Raw genomic sequence first — 15,570 nt, forward strand, 5'->3', positions numbered from 1 at the left:
ATTATTTGAGGAACAGTAAAACCGCAGAGGATTAAGTTACTGACAAGACAAGAAAAATGAAGTCCTCCTCTTAACTCTTAGCTCCATGTAGTACAGAGAAGAATGCTACTTCTTCCCCATCAGTTATCCCAGCTGCTTTAAGCAGGCCTCTCTCTGCAGGGGAAGGAAAGCAGAAGTAAGAGAAAAAATGGTCCCACCTTGTACGATGCTTGCATTTATGGATGGCTTCTACCAGGTTAAGAAATCATTAATAAATGTTAGCATATCTGTAACACACTGATATTGAAAATGTGAATAAATGGCCAAAAAAAAAAAAAAAAAGTGGTTTTCATGGTTACAAGCCATTGTACTAAGCTATGGTTATAAGCAGGCTCTTTACTCGTCCAACAGTCTAAATTAATTAACTATCAAAACATCTATAAATCCTTTATTAGCTTCTGTAAGCTACTTGTAATCTCATCCTTAACCTAAAAAATCAGTCTTGTACAAAAGCTAGAGACATCCCACAGATGTTTCTGGACATAACTCCCTCTAACAAAGTTCCAGGTACACTCTGCAGTAAGACCCAGTCTCCTTTCTCCATTGCTTAGATGGGACAGAGGGTTTAAATAGGCTCACATGTTGTATTTCTAAGCAGCTAAAACTCCTCAGTTATGTGTGAAAAGATAGCACAATCAAAATATAATTCAAACACCACGGCACAGAATTAATGAGAATTAAAGATACTATTGTTGTGATGGATTGTTCTGCCTTTATCAGGCTGTAATACCTTCCGTGTCCTTGTCTGGCAATTCCTATTGTCACACACTCATTCATTCACACTTCTTTGTTAAGGAAAAATCATTTTACATTTTCTACCAGCCCTGCGCTAGCCATCAGATCTCTTCTATTGATTTGAAAGTTAATTACCTAGCACAGACTCACACGTTTCAGGATTTCCTTCCTTTATGGCAGAAGAGAGATGTCTCGTAAGAGAAAGTATAGCTTTCAGTAAAGGAAGAAAGCATCTGATAGGAATATCTAGCACCCATTTTCTCCTGCTCTCTGTGGAAGAGTTATGGGATATAGAAATATAAGGACCCCATCCTCTACTGCCAGCAAACTATGTCGCTTTCACTGATTTCACATGAGCTCACCTTGGGGTATTATCACCAAATAGTTTTCCAACATGGGATTAGAAAATCCCATAAAATCCAGGCTTTTTTCTAACAAGCTGTTCTTGCGCTGACATTGTTACTTTTGTTGTGGTAAATGGCAGCAGGTCGACTGACCTTTCCACCTCACAGCTGCATCGCTGCTTCTACCCCAAAGTCTTCATGCCCAGTACAGGTACCCTGCACAAATGCTGGAGGCGTCCCTTTACAGTGAAAACTTGTTTGGACCCATCAGCTGAAAGCAAACTGCTAACGATCATTTCCACCAGGGACTTCCAAGTCTGCCATTCAGCCCCATTCAACACCTCTATCTTTCCTCGGCTTCCTCGGCAGATAGGAAGAGATGCACACAAACAGAGAGGGACTTGGGCACAGGCAGCTGAAAAGAAAGCGGCATGGGAAATAGGTCTGCGAAATGAAAACAGTCCAAGAGATATGCACTCAAAGAGCACAGTGAGAGATATGGGGACAGCACGAGGGAAGGCAGGGGAGAGGGAGCAGAGATAAATGCGAACCAGCCCAGAAGAAAACAAAACCTCTGAAGGGGGATGCATTTTCAAGAGTAATGTCTGATGGAGACAAAGCTCGCATGCGCACAGGGACTGGCAATCTGTAGAGAACTCTGAAATTACAGAGTATCGCTAGATACGCTGGTGGCAGGCACTTTTGATTTTAAGAGAGATTGGCCACCAGAGGTAAAGGAATAAATGGAAAGCCAAGAAGAGCGTGTCAGCAGCACTGAACGGGCTCAGGCCAGTGAATTTGTATTTATCACTGACAGCTCCGAGCTGATAGCAAGCTCTCTGTAATGTGACTTCAGCTGCTACAGAAAAATGTCTTCAGGCCACAGTAACGACTACAGGAAGGGACCTGAGGGGGGTAATGAAGACACTAGTTATTTTTCTCCGCCTGGAACTGACAGCGCTGGTAAGGCTGTACAACTTGATGCATTAATTGGAGGTTTACTCATCCACACAACATAAAAACGTTCACATATGACATAGAGAAAAGCTTTACACTGATTAAGCAATTAGGAGCTATTAATTATCACTGCTTATAGCTGTTAGCACAGAGCAATGTAAGTGAATTCCCCCCACTGTGGTGGTGAATTAGCTCCAATCAGCATCAAATGCATTTCTGAACACACACATAGGGATCCCAAGCAAATTGGGAGACACAGCCAGAAGGCAAAAAGGATAGGTCAAGTTATACCTGCTGCTTGGCAGGCTCATCAAGAACAACAAGCCCTCAGGAATCTTCCCTTGTAATCATTACTGTTAAGAAAATATATTCCCCTCTGTGAGCCATAGATAACTGCACAGCCTTGCACGCTGGCAGCAGGACATCTGCTACTAAATGGCCGGGCAGCCCCATCCCTGGCTACCAGGGGTCTCCCACTGGGATGGACGTGCAGTACCATCCCTCATCAGGCCATCCCCCAGCACACAGAGCAGCAATCGTGGATCCCTTCAAAACCCAGGGGGATTGCTCATTTTGCCTCTCCTCTGCGCAGAAGGAGGGCGATGTTCCAGCAGCTGCAGCCACTACCCTCAGCGGCCCAAAAGCAGAGAGCTGGTACAGCACAGGGCCGCTCAGTCCTTAGGTGCACAGAGTGCCCACCTACGAGGCAGCCATTGCAACGCCTGACTTGGGATGCCCTCACCCCTCCTTGCTCCGAGATACACCCAGTGGCTCGCAGCCCTGCTGCTTCTTATCCTGGCCCACAGCAAGGGCTGCTTCAGTCTGCGGCATGGCGAAGCACGATTTAAAAACCACAAACAAGGCAGGTAGCAGAAGGCTCCTACTGACAGCAATCACGTGTGCCCATCATCATGCTCTTACACCATTTTAACACGGAGAGCTGAGGTGAAAATTTATGATGTCTGCTTGTGCCTACCTTAGTGTCTGTAACAAATCTTAAGCCTGATCTCTTTCCTCAGGTGCAGCAGCAGACTTGCTGCCTGATGCCTAATCTTGGCTGAAAGCTGAAGGATGCAAATACAGGCTTGGTTTTGGATGCAGTGTGTAACGCAGGGAGAGAAATCTCGGTGCTGTTAGAGGGGATTTTTCAAAGGAGGTGCTCAGCAAACTCAAGAACACATTAAAAAGTAAATGCCAAAGCTGGGGGTGTTCAAGTACTTGTTTAATACCAACTCCTCCACCCCTCAAACAGATCAACTAAGTCAATACCGCATAAATCAAAATAATGCCCTGTAATAATGTTCCTGTAATGCTGCCAAAGCAGTAATAAAGTTTGAACAGAGGGGCATACAGTTTTCATTTTTTAAACAAAGTAATAACCTCAGAGAAAGGAAATGAGAAGTTAGAATTGAATTGGCTTTCAAAATTCATTTTACTTGTTCTTGATGCCACGTAATACTTGGAGAGTCTGACTGGGGGCAGTTAGGTGCGCTGACATTTTAGCTAACTTTTGACTCAGCCAGATGGAAATACGAGAAAGGAAGTCCCCCGTCCCATGAAATGTGGAGTCCAGTTTTAGACAAATTCTGGATAAATATCATAGTGTGCTTATTCAAACATAATTGTTTATTCAAACTGTATCTCTGGCTGTCTAAACAAAAATGATTATTGCAAAACAATAACTGGACAACAGAAGCCCTTTCTTTGTAGGAAAACAATGCTTGGGTATATACCCTACTATTTACATTCAGTGTTTGCAATCCACAAATGTACAATGAAAATAATCATGCAAACAGATTTCAGCCTGCAATTTCCTGGATTATCTTCAGTTACCAGAGCTCTGCACAGAGGTGACCCTGTGGACATCCTACAACTGTCACAGAGATGTAACGCAATGAACTGGGTAGGAAGCCGAACTATATACATAGCCATTTGTATAAAACAACTTGAAAACCCTGAAATATCTTATTCTGTATCTATTCTACACTTTTCGACTATGCTGTAACACTTCACTAATGATGGCTTTTATGAGGTTTTGAAAGTAAATTAGAAGTTCCTACAAGGGGACCAGAAATAAGACTTAGAGCTGTGAAGGACTCGTTGAATACTGGCCCACAGAGATGTTAACATGGAGCTCATACAAACGAACACAGTGTGTGTGACGGGCTGCAGGAGCACAAAATACACTCCTTTTTTTGCTTTCCTACTTTGTACACCATGCCCATTGCTTAGACAGAAACTTCCCTCCGAGTCACTCAGCACGTGAACGCACAGCACCGCCCACTTTCCTGCAGGAGGCAGAGGGGATCAGAAGGAACCTCCCGAAACAGCCGTGGGTTTGTGCAGCCCACTGGTCCAAGCTCTCGAACCAGGCTGTCCATAAAAGCGGGACAGGATGGTTAGTGACAGCGCTGAGAACTTCTACTAAAACAGATGCGTGGGACAAAATCCTACAAAAATGCAGATGTGACAGCAGCAAAAGCTCAGAGTATTTATGTGTGTCATGTGAGCCACAGCCTGCCAGGGGATGGCCATCATGAAGCCAGCCGGCCTGCCCCCATGGCAGCCCCCCAGTGCCATCGGGCAGTACGCCTCTCCTGGTGCCCCGCGCAGCAGCACGAAGCGAGCCGGCTGGGCTGCTGGCTGGGACGTGCATCTTGCTCAGCTACCAGCAGACAACTTCAAAAGGGTGGGAGGCACGCAGCAGCTTCAAGAACTGGTAGATGCAATTAAGCGACTGATTTTATAGACTTTCTTTTCTTCCTCTTTCCCTAAGCAGCTCTTCAAAGGCAGCTAGCTAGAGCAGCTGCAGCTTGCTATGAAAGACCAATTCCACCCACCCACCCACTCACTACAAATCTGCCAATTACCATTCAATTAGACTATTTTAACTATTCCGAGTATTTGGGGTTTATTTCCTACTTTCAAGAAACGCCGGTGTTTGTGATAAAGCAAGCTGCTTATAATGGAAAGGGATGCTTTCATTTAAACTGAAAGTCTCCCCCTTGTGTAATACAGTGTTTAAACACCAATCTGCTTACAAACAGGTGGCATACAGTAATACGTTAAACACACACAGGTTGCCCTTAAAAGGTAAGTATTTACCAAGAGTTGCCACACGCTACTACATGGAACACTACTTAAATTCTGTAGCTACTGAGCAAGTACCACTTTGTAATATTTTTTATACAGCGGCATGATAATCTGTCCCGCTTGATGGGTGACTTTCTCCCCACAGCTGCGGTAAGGAGGGAAGATTTTTCATTGCAAAGAGATGCTTGTGTCAGAGCTTCTTCGGAAACTGTTAGTAGTGTCTTTCTCAGTGCTGTCCTTTCTGTGCCTATTACTCCTTAAGATCCCTGGCTTTGTAGCAGTTCCCTTGCTAGATCCATGGATTAGGCTCCGGCAGCTGTCCCTCACGGCATTATTTATTTGCATTAGCCAGGTACGCTTGTGTTTTTTACTTCTTATTCAGCGAACTCAACTGTTAGAGGCATCGTATTTCCATTAAATGCCATGTCGGCATGCCTTTCAAATCTGTTTCAAGGACATTCACCAATTGACAAATCCCTTCTGAATACACTGGCTGAAGGTATTTATTAGGAAACTAAACTGATTCCCTTTATTCAAAACACACTGTTCTGAGTTGATGAAAACATTACCATCACCTTCAGGCAGTTCAGCTTGCTATACCAAAGCAAAACAAGTCCTACATCTCATGTATTCCTCCATCTCCAGTTGTATAACCTGGCAAAAGCTATTCTTTAAAATAAATTCCTTCTGTTACTATATACGTCTTTCATTTCCAGGTAAGTAAACAAATTCTGTCCTGACTAGAGATTCCTTAATGGTAGGACAAGCAACCTCCATGTACAACGAACAAAAAGTGGTTGCAGGACTTGCTGGCTGCCTATATTGAGCTCTGATTTAAATTTTCTTTCCAACTGAGGTATCCATGAAACTGTAACTGCTGCTTAAATGCCATGTTGCAAGCCTTTGAAGCCTGTTCCACACGGAATGAGTTTTCACAAAACAGTTTGGTTATTTGTGGCTTTTTACCTGAAGAACAGCTTCTCCTCCTGGCTTTGCCCTGGTGACACCTGCGGCAAGGAATGTATTCTGTGCCGAGACCACCTCTCTGCAGAGGCCCCATTTGCTGGTCTCCAAACATACATTTAAAATGTTAATTGAACTTCAAGTAATAACCTCAGTGAAAGGTTATAATTTAACCAGCTCCGCTGTAACAAAAGTCTTCAGCACATACTTTCTGGAATGCCATTTACTCTGTAGGTAGTTTCCAATTTAGATGTACGCCAGAAATGATATGCTAGCTATTCTGAAAGCTGGCTTTAAGCATGAATTAGCCACTTTCCTTCCTTCCTTTAGCCAGGATACAGAAACATACTGCTGTTATTCTGGCCTTCTTCAGAGCAAGATCCTTGTGCTTTGAAGAACACAAAACCTTGCAGGACTGACTGGACAAAAGGCAGTTGGCTCACGTGTGCCTTGGCACCAAGGGTTAGGGGGCTGATTTACATGGATTCACAATAGAACATGAGGCACCTCCTGGTCTAAAGGAAAGCTTTCCACGTTCTTTTATCTACAATGCATTCAGCTCTCCCAAGTCTTTACTAAACAACGGCATTTTTGCTGTGTCACCCGAGGAAAAGGGCCCCATCCTTGCTCCCATGCTCAGAGTTACCAGGGTGGCTTCCAGATGGCGGTGAATGAGGACTGGTCCTGCCCAAGAGCGTTCCGGATGGTCCACTTGGAAAAGCTGGTGTGCACACATCTAACTTGTCACACAATTCAGCCACAGCACACCTGAGAACTTGTGCAAGGGTGGTATTTTTGGGAGAGACTGCAAGGATCTGAGCTACCCCTGTTCTCCATAACTATCGCATAATTATTTCAGAATTAATTACCCCATGGTTTGAACCAAGTATAAATTTCCGGATACACCACTAAAGTAAAAAATAGTCCTCTTCTAATGTTGAGACTACTCGTACCAAAAGTGAGTTAGCGTGCCCTGTAACCAACAAAGCCACTGCTGAACACTACACCAGGGGCTGGCTACCCTGCAGACCTCCTTCTGCAGCTGTAACCAGCAGCTGGACACAAATCCACCCCACTTCCCTTGCCAGCCACTCCAAACACCGATTTTTACTACCTGATGGAGAACAGAGCTTTAACACTTACACACAATCCCATGCAAATATTAACTCATGCATTTTGCTGAAACACCTTATAAGAATACACAATGTACGCTGAAAGGCACGTACAGTAACTACATGGCTGATTTTCTCCTATATCAATTTAAAAACAGTATGGGACTTTTGTCCTCAAAGTAGGCTGGCATAGAGAGACAATTTTACCCAACTAAGTTTTTACAAAATTGTCCCCATTTCTGCAATATTTTAAGGTATCCTTTTGAAACTGTATTACTCTTTTTGCTAGCATGTGGGAAACTCACAGGAGAACATTGTCCAGCAAACCCTTTCGTATCAGGGCCAATGGCATAACAGGTTAACCTAAATAAAACAACTCACAAAGAGAGTATAGAAGAGGAGAGAAGAAAAAAAAATTACAGAGCCAGAACTGATTTAAATCAACTGAATGCACCCTGTACAGAGCCGGGTACGTCAAACAGCTGTACTGCTTCCAAACACACGTGCACCCAGGTAAGGTCAATCGCAGCCTGGGGTGTCTGCTGCAGGAGAATGGAGAGCTGACTTCAGAAGCCACCGTGCAACCGGCTAGTCTATTTTCTGTTCCTTTAATTAAAATGCAAAGCACTGTCTAACTGGTAAACATCTAATTAGATTTTTGTCTGTGTTTCAACATTAATAAAACACGTGAAAATGCATTTAAGAGGCAGCTAATTGGGGACTCTCCAGAAGTAGCTGTAAATGAGCAATTCCAATGCAATTGGGGTGTGGTTCCCCAGGGATCACCCAGCACAGGACCGATGCCTTTTAATATTCCAGACAAAAGTGCAGAAATTATTAGAAAACCCCAGGCAATAAAACAGACAGGTGACAGGAAGACTGAAAGCCAAGCAAATGACAGTGAAGAGCATCCAGTATTACAGAGGCAGCCAGGCTGGCTGCTGGGAAAATGGGGTCCCTCACACCAAATGCCTTTCCTACAGCCAACTGTAAGCCTGCACATTTTAGAATGAAGTGTACAGGCTACATTTTCTGGAAAACAGGGAGTCTCTAAAACACACAGGTATCCCGACAGACTACCAGGATCCTCACGTGAAGCTCAAACACAAAGGATACAATTTTAACTTCCGCAGGGCATTTGTTAAATCACTAATAGAACATTTTGCATGCTTTGCTTTCCCCCTTCTGAAAGAACATTGGAAAATATTTTACATCGAAGAGCAACTGAAATTATACTAGAGTTGGAAAGAAATTCCTCACAGTGTGAGCCACGAGACCCTCTATCTGTTTAGCTTATGAAAAAAAGATCAAGAGGCGAGCTGATTATGCTGTACGTGCCGCTACTGCAGGGAGAAAACACCGGGTACTCGAGAGCTCGTTGAGCTAGTGAAGGTGTAACAAGCAATAACATCTGGAATTTAAAACTGTGTTCAAATCAGACATAAAGGCACCTAGTGTTATTTCTTTTAACAGTAGGGAAGTAATAAACTTCTCGAGGGACAGCTACGACTTCTGTAAAGCTTCAGAGCAGTGCCAGGAGGATGCACAGGGCCAAAGGCCCCGCTCGTGCAGCCAGGGACTCTAGGATCTTCATCCCCTCCTGGGGTTGAGGCTGCAACTCAAAGCCAGGTTGGAAGTTATGCCGGGCTTCAGAAAGCTACTGCGCTCAACGCCAGGCAAACGGATGGCATTCCGGGTCCTCTGCAGAAAGGAAATCAGAGCTAGTGATGTTTCAAGGCTTCTTTTGCCCTTAAGAAATCTATGAATCAATAAGTAAAAGAGAGTGGAGAAATTTTAAAGGAGTGTTTCCCTTGAATACAACATGGGATTTATTGAATCACAGGTACACAGCTGAAGACTAAGACTTTTCTTCCCATGCATCATGTTCAGAATGTAGAACTACTACTGCATAACTCAGAAGCTCTGGTTTTATGGTATCAGGTGGAATTAGAAGGCAGTGACAGAGAAGGAAGATGTTATGAATAATAAGTGACTGAAGTTTCTGCTTGAAGAAAAGTTCTGCAGATCTCAGGGCACTTCAGAATCTGAGCAGAAACTCCAGTTCAGGACAATACTTGAAACTGGGCCCAATTGTCAGGGTTCGGTTGAAGCTGGACATTAGTTAACTTTTGTTCTACATTTTTCTCAATAGTTTGTTATAAAGCAGCAATTTTTTAACTTGAAAATGGCAGGTAATCTTTTAATCTTTATTACCCAAACAGTTACCAACTCCATAATGAATATGCAGCCGTAGATTTCAGTATTTTTAAAGGCATTGCTGATTTATTTCGATCTACACTATTAGCTACACCCAGTGACCTCAACTCGGTAAATCAAACCCTCTGGGCTTTCCTGTGAAACAACAACTCCAAGTAAAGCTGTGCTGAAAATTCTTTCTTAATACTACAGTCCTTGTCAAAACCTGCAAAGGAGCTCAGCTGGTGCAATGGGGTTCTAGCGTGCTTCCTGCTCTGACTGAACCAAGGAGGTCAGTGAGGACGCTGAGGACACGGATCAAAGCAGCCGAGTTTTCAGCCATGCTGTGCTTAGTCTCAGGCTGATCAGAGAGGAGTTCTACCAATGTCGAGTCATTTCAGGCAAGAAGTTTACTCTTTATTCCCTGCTTTATTTCTTGCACCATCGCGGGGAGCTGCACCTTGGGTTTCCAGCTCCAAAGGGCAGATCCCTACCTCTTTAATTATAGGACCAAATCCAACTTCTGGATGTGGTAACAGGGGAACATGGTCTTGGAAGTATGGCTTCAGCATGCCTGGCTAATGCCTGAATTCGTGGTTTACTTTTGGAAGGAAAGAAAGATTTTCTGCACTGAAGAAACAACCTGAGTAACATACACCTAATGGGAAAACTTTGTTCCTTGGACGGTTAAGCATTTTTCAGATTCCCAATGCCATGTGTGCTTAGCTTAGAAACCTCAGGTTGAAAACACTGATTTCAGTAAATAGAAGCGAAGGCTATTTTCAATTACAATTAACTGTAAAAGCTTCATCTCTAAGATACCAGTCTGGAAAGGCTCTGCAAACAGTAAATATTCGTAATATCTCAGCATATGAGTCAAAATGCCAGGCACAGAGGAACCTGTCCTCAGAGAGCTGAAGTACACGTGGTCCCTGGTACAACATTTGTTTATGACACTGCAGCAGTACACACTGAGCTTTATGCCCGCAGCCACCGGCTCTACTCATCTTAACAGTAAGACCGTGTAAATTCCAGAGCTTCTAACATGAGCCTTTCTGCATGCATTTGATCAGAACATGGAGCAATGTGTAGAATGCATTTTAGGTTAAAGAACAAGAAAAAGGAGAAGCAGCATTTAGGATTCAGATGTCTACAGCACTCCCACTACCGTGGTTAAGACACTAAGGCCTTTTCAACTGGCTTCTTAACACTGATGTGACAATGAAAGAAGGGAACTGGAAGAATCCGTATCCCTGGAGTTCACTGGCCATATCCTGTTCCGCCTAGCATTGATCTAAATGAAGGGGAGTGCCAGAGAGCTGGCAGATCCAAGGTATGAAGCAAGCACGGAGACAGGGGACTGATTTTATTTCAAAGCGTTTTCATTCCTCTCCACCCTTTTGTCTTCCTCCTCTGCTGATTGCTGTGGAGCAGCAGGGAGGGCTGCAAGTGAAATTATCCCTGAAGTGGGACCATTATCAGCTGTTCGTTTGGCTGGGAAAGAGAGCACCGGCAGCTTACAGCGCCAGCTACCACGGCAGGGATGAGGCAGGAGGAGCACGGCTGAGCCCAGGGTGCCTACAGGCTGGTGCACCAGTGCTCCTGGTAGGACTGGAGTCCGGTCTGGCAGTCGAAAACCCAGCAAGTGTTGCCAGGCTCCTCTCTGAAGGTGAGCCCTTGTTCTGGAGGACCTTAGGGGAGATTTCGTGTTTGTTACTCATGGCTGGAAGCAAAACTAACAATGCTCCAACACTAAATCATGTTTTTAGGACCTGCCCAAAGTATTAAGCATCTGACTCTGATGCTCATGCCAGTTAGCATCCTTTTGTCCCTACAATATTCTCTGCCTGGGAAGACTATGGAGGTGGTCACAGTAAAATAGCCCTAACAATTTCTGGGGCAAATGCTATTCCTCTATTCATAGCAGACAGGGCTAAACATGACACGGTGGCTGATCCATCTACCCGGGTCTTACACCACCTCATGTTTATACAGACTTTCCTAATGACTACTAGCACTGATTTTGTTGAGCTTGACACACAAGATCTGGTTGGTTTACATTCACAGATGGATGAAGCCCCTCTGACAGACCTCTTCCCTTTCCTGTGAAGGTTTTCAGAAAAGCAGTAAAAAAAACACTCATTCTTTTCAAGATACTCTGACAGAGAAATGTCCCAGAGGGCCTTCCCTGACATCTTTTGCACTTAGTATGTTCTCAGTAACACCAAACAATGTGTGCTTACTAAATTCCAGTGGACTTACTCAAGATCTGCATTTGATAGAGGCACCTGAGACTTCAGGCAATTTAATAAGTTTGTATAAAATAAACAGTAAAAATATATGCTGGATCCAAAAAGTATGACTCACAGTCTATGCAGGAAAGTACCAAAGACTTCACAATGCACTGAGCATCACTTGCAGCAGTGGAAAAATAGTAAGGCTGGGCCCAGCAAGCACCCACACTGCTTCACAGATTCTGAAAAGTGACATGTAAGCCAAATTTGAAAAGCATGTACCTTACTTAATGATACTCTACAGAGATTTCCATTCTAGGGTTATGATTCAATGTTCATTTCTCTAAATCCTTTCTGTACCAGCAAAAGTAACTTGCCTTTATTGTTTCATAAACTACCATTGTAACATATTCCCTTTCTCCCACCTCTTGACAGGTAGTAATAAGGTTCCACCACTCTTTGAGTGATTTTATTTGAAGGCTTTATTATATATATGTAGATATAAACACACACACACTAGAAATACACGCGCACACACACGGACAGCTATTGAATTTTAGGTGTTTCTAAATGGTGATCCCTGCGCCTAAATTCTTTGTTTCCCAAAGCCTTAACAACTTTGTTAAACCATCTTACCCATTTTTGGACTTCTGTGTAACAGAGTTTAGATTTTCACCTATCTAAATTGTGAAGACAAAAATAGCTTGGATTAGCTAATTAAATAAAATTTCACAGGACTCATGAATAGTATTGAAATAGAATCTGGTTTCTTGGAATAGGAGACTTACACTTATTAAATTAAATACAGTCCAACTGGGCTCTTCTCAATCCCAAGTAAGTGAAATAAAATTTGTGTAGCTGTCTTAAAGAAATTGCCTTACTACACAGCCCTCACTCATCACTGAAATAATGATGTTTATCAGGATTATCAAACACAAATGGCAAAGCACAAAATGTTCCTCCCTATGTTTCAAAGCAGCTCAAAATGAATGATTTAAAAAAAAAAAATGTCTCCAGAAAACTGGTCCGAGAATATATACATTCTTTCATCCTGCTGGGGGAGCTAGCATTTGCCTTTATTACTTTCTGGTTGTGATTCCGAAAGTACTTGGTGCTGACCTTGTTCTGATTCCTCTGTAGCTACCAGCAAAACTTTTGCTAGCTCAGAAAGAAAGTATTGATGTTGGTTGCTTTTTTAAAAGAGCTTATTACCTTGGTATTGCAAAAGCATTTGTCTTGAGCTGGCAAAGGTTAAAAGAAAACCCAATAACAGAACAAAACAGAATAACAACCAAGTCTTTTTCGTGTTGAAGTAATGATTCATAAAAGGCTACATTCCGGCATTCCTTAACCTTCAAAGGTTTTATTAGTTCTGCTTAGAACTGATCATCACCAGCGATGAGATTTTTAATATGCAAATAAGATAGCTGGCTGCATTACAACTATGTCAGGTTTCTAGCCAGAAGGCAGAGGAGTCAAGCCTCAGCTCCAGAGCTGGCAGACCCAGGACAAGTGGAGTTTGGCAGGCTCCCGCAGGAAGCTGTGTCTCAAGTAGCTCTGCTCTTTATTTGAGGGTAGCAGGTGAGACATACAAAAGCAAGCTGTCCTTACGGAAAACAATTATACCATAAAACACTTGGTTAAAAATCAGTTGCTGCTTACAAATTATGGGGATTCTTCCAATGGCCTTTACCCAGAGTTTTATCTTTTTGCTGAATTCCTAACGTACTACTGAAGGATTTAAATTCTTTCTTGGTTGGTGTGGCAACTAGAGGCACAATCAGTGATTTATACTTCCTTGAGGGACACCTCAGGATATGGCAAGCAACCCAGAATGTCCCTTTATCCAGAATGCCCAGAACAATGTCTGCTGTGGTAGTGCACCTGACTTCAGATATAAACTCCTTCCCAGCCTATACCTGCACTTCAATCTCAATATATCCTGAGGGTACTGTTTAATGGCATGGTAATCATTTTGAATACACTTTGCTGTACCAGGGTATATTTAACCTAAACACTTAGTATTGCCCTATCACTAACAAATTCACTATTGCTCCAAAAATCATCAAAATACTACTAGAGGTGAGTAACTCTAGAGAAGGGAATTAGGTTAACGGGCCAAACAGATTGATGAAATTATATAGATACTACAAGTTCGAAAAAGAGAGCGTTAAAACAGAGAACACACTAAAACCAGAAATACTGGCTGTATTGTAAAGACCACCCCACCCTCTGAGTATTCTGTTTCTTTACCAGTACACACTACACAACAGGCTAGCTATTTCTTTGAAGTTCATTTCTTATCTAAAGTCGGAATAGCCATGAGCTTGTACCATAATTACTCCAGCAGCTAATTATGATGCCATAGGCAGAACACTGTGACTCAAGGACCAGACTGAGCAGCAGGAACAAATGCAAAACAAACAGTAACGTCTGTGCTTCCACGGTAGCACAGTGGCTTTAGCAATAAATGAAAAAAATAATCTGCAGAAGAGAGAAAGCAGATGAGAGAAAATTCAGAAAATGCATGATGTTCACAAACACACTCTACAAAGTGTTTTTAAGATTAGACTAAGTGTTCCCTATAAGCAGCACTTCGAAGAATGAAGTAGGAAGGGAAAATTTACAAATACAATTCTCCATAACAGAGTATCAGGGAAAAACTTGTGGTCATATTTATACTGTGTCATGCTGTGCTGATGACAAGACAAAGAATTAAACTGGTACTTACATCCCGAGCTGCCATTTGTTGGAACCAAAGTGAAGTTGGAGGCCCAGGGGTTACGCACAATATCCTGCCAATGAATGGTGTCTGCGAAGCAAAGAAATTTGTTCTGGCCAACATACACCCCTCCATTCAGTATTTCTGCACAAAAGAACAAGAGAACATAGTTACAAAGCTTTAGACACACAGCTAATTAGGTTTATTGCCACCGTGTGTACTGGAAACAGAGGGCACAAAATTCAAATGCAAAGATTCTTACAGTAACCTCACCTAATACTCTGAAAACTGGATGGCAAGTAACATACAGTATTTGTAAACAGGAGCCATTTATTTATACACCGAAGAAACCTGATGAAGACAGCCACAAAACTGCTAGATGATTTACTGGGCTTACTTGTTGCTCCAGTGTAATTGTGTGTAAGGGTATTGTTATTCGCGGGTAAAATAACTCTCAAGATTTAACTGACTTTAAAGAGCACAAGCAGTCAATCACACTATGCTGCATTGCATTAATACATATGAATACTTAAAGCACACAGTAAACTGATACGCTCTCCTGGGGTAGGAATTTCTGATCCCGGAGTAAATAAGGAGGGTTCATTTGTCAGGATGTCTGGAAAAGCACCCTCCCTGACCACACTGCCCTGATGGTCAGCTCTGCAGTCTACTCTCTTCTGCACTGGCACACACATTTTTTTCTATCAAGGAATCACTATCAACCTTTCAAATTTCATAGGACTCCCTTCTCATCAAATTTTTAGTCATAAATCCTATTTGAAAAGTCAATACAGAGACCATGTTCTTCTATTAATCCCAGCCGTCTATCTATGCAGTTTATAGAGACAGAGTGAGTCAGGGCGACAGTCACAGTCAAAGCAGGACCCAAACTCGCATCCTAACATTTTTTTAATGCTACAGCATCTATATTCCTTCTTCACAAAACATGGGCATTTCCATTTCCTGCCTCTTCAGCCATGAATCTACTTTCTGAATTTCAAGACTGACCATAAGTAGTTTCAAAACTGCAGAAGTGACTCAAATTTAAACATGAAATGCCTGTTTTCCGGAGAAAACTGTATTTTTTAAGTTCCCTCTTCCCAAACACTGTGATCCCAGTCTTGCTGGGAGCTTTGCATCTGAGGGAGATGGTTTCTGAGCAGATGGAAGTTCTC

General features: G+C 42.7%; 1 protein-coding gene across 7 annotated transcripts in view; it reads right to left on the reverse strand.

Moving 5' to 3' along the window:
* Positions 1-15,570, reverse strand: part of ERBB4 (erb-b2 receptor tyrosine kinase 4) — a 578,634-nt gene that overhangs the window by 185,330 nt on the left and 377,734 nt on the right. For all 7 annotated transcript variants that reach the window (XM_035332131.1, XM_035332130.1, XM_035332128.1 and 4 more), the window contains one exon: positions 14,405-14,539. In XM_035332131.1, the coding sequence (XP_035188022.1) occupies positions 14,405-14,539 (135 nt within the window). The remainder of the gene's footprint in view (positions 1-14,404; positions 14,540-15,570) is intronic.

The sequence above is a fragment of the Oxyura jamaicensis genome, chromosome 7 (assembly GCF_011077185.1).
Source record: "Oxyura jamaicensis isolate SHBP4307 breed ruddy duck chromosome 7, BPBGC_Ojam_1.0, whole genome shotgun sequence".
Lineage (NCBI taxonomy): Eukaryota > Metazoa > Chordata > Aves > Anseriformes > Anatidae > Oxyura > Oxyura jamaicensis.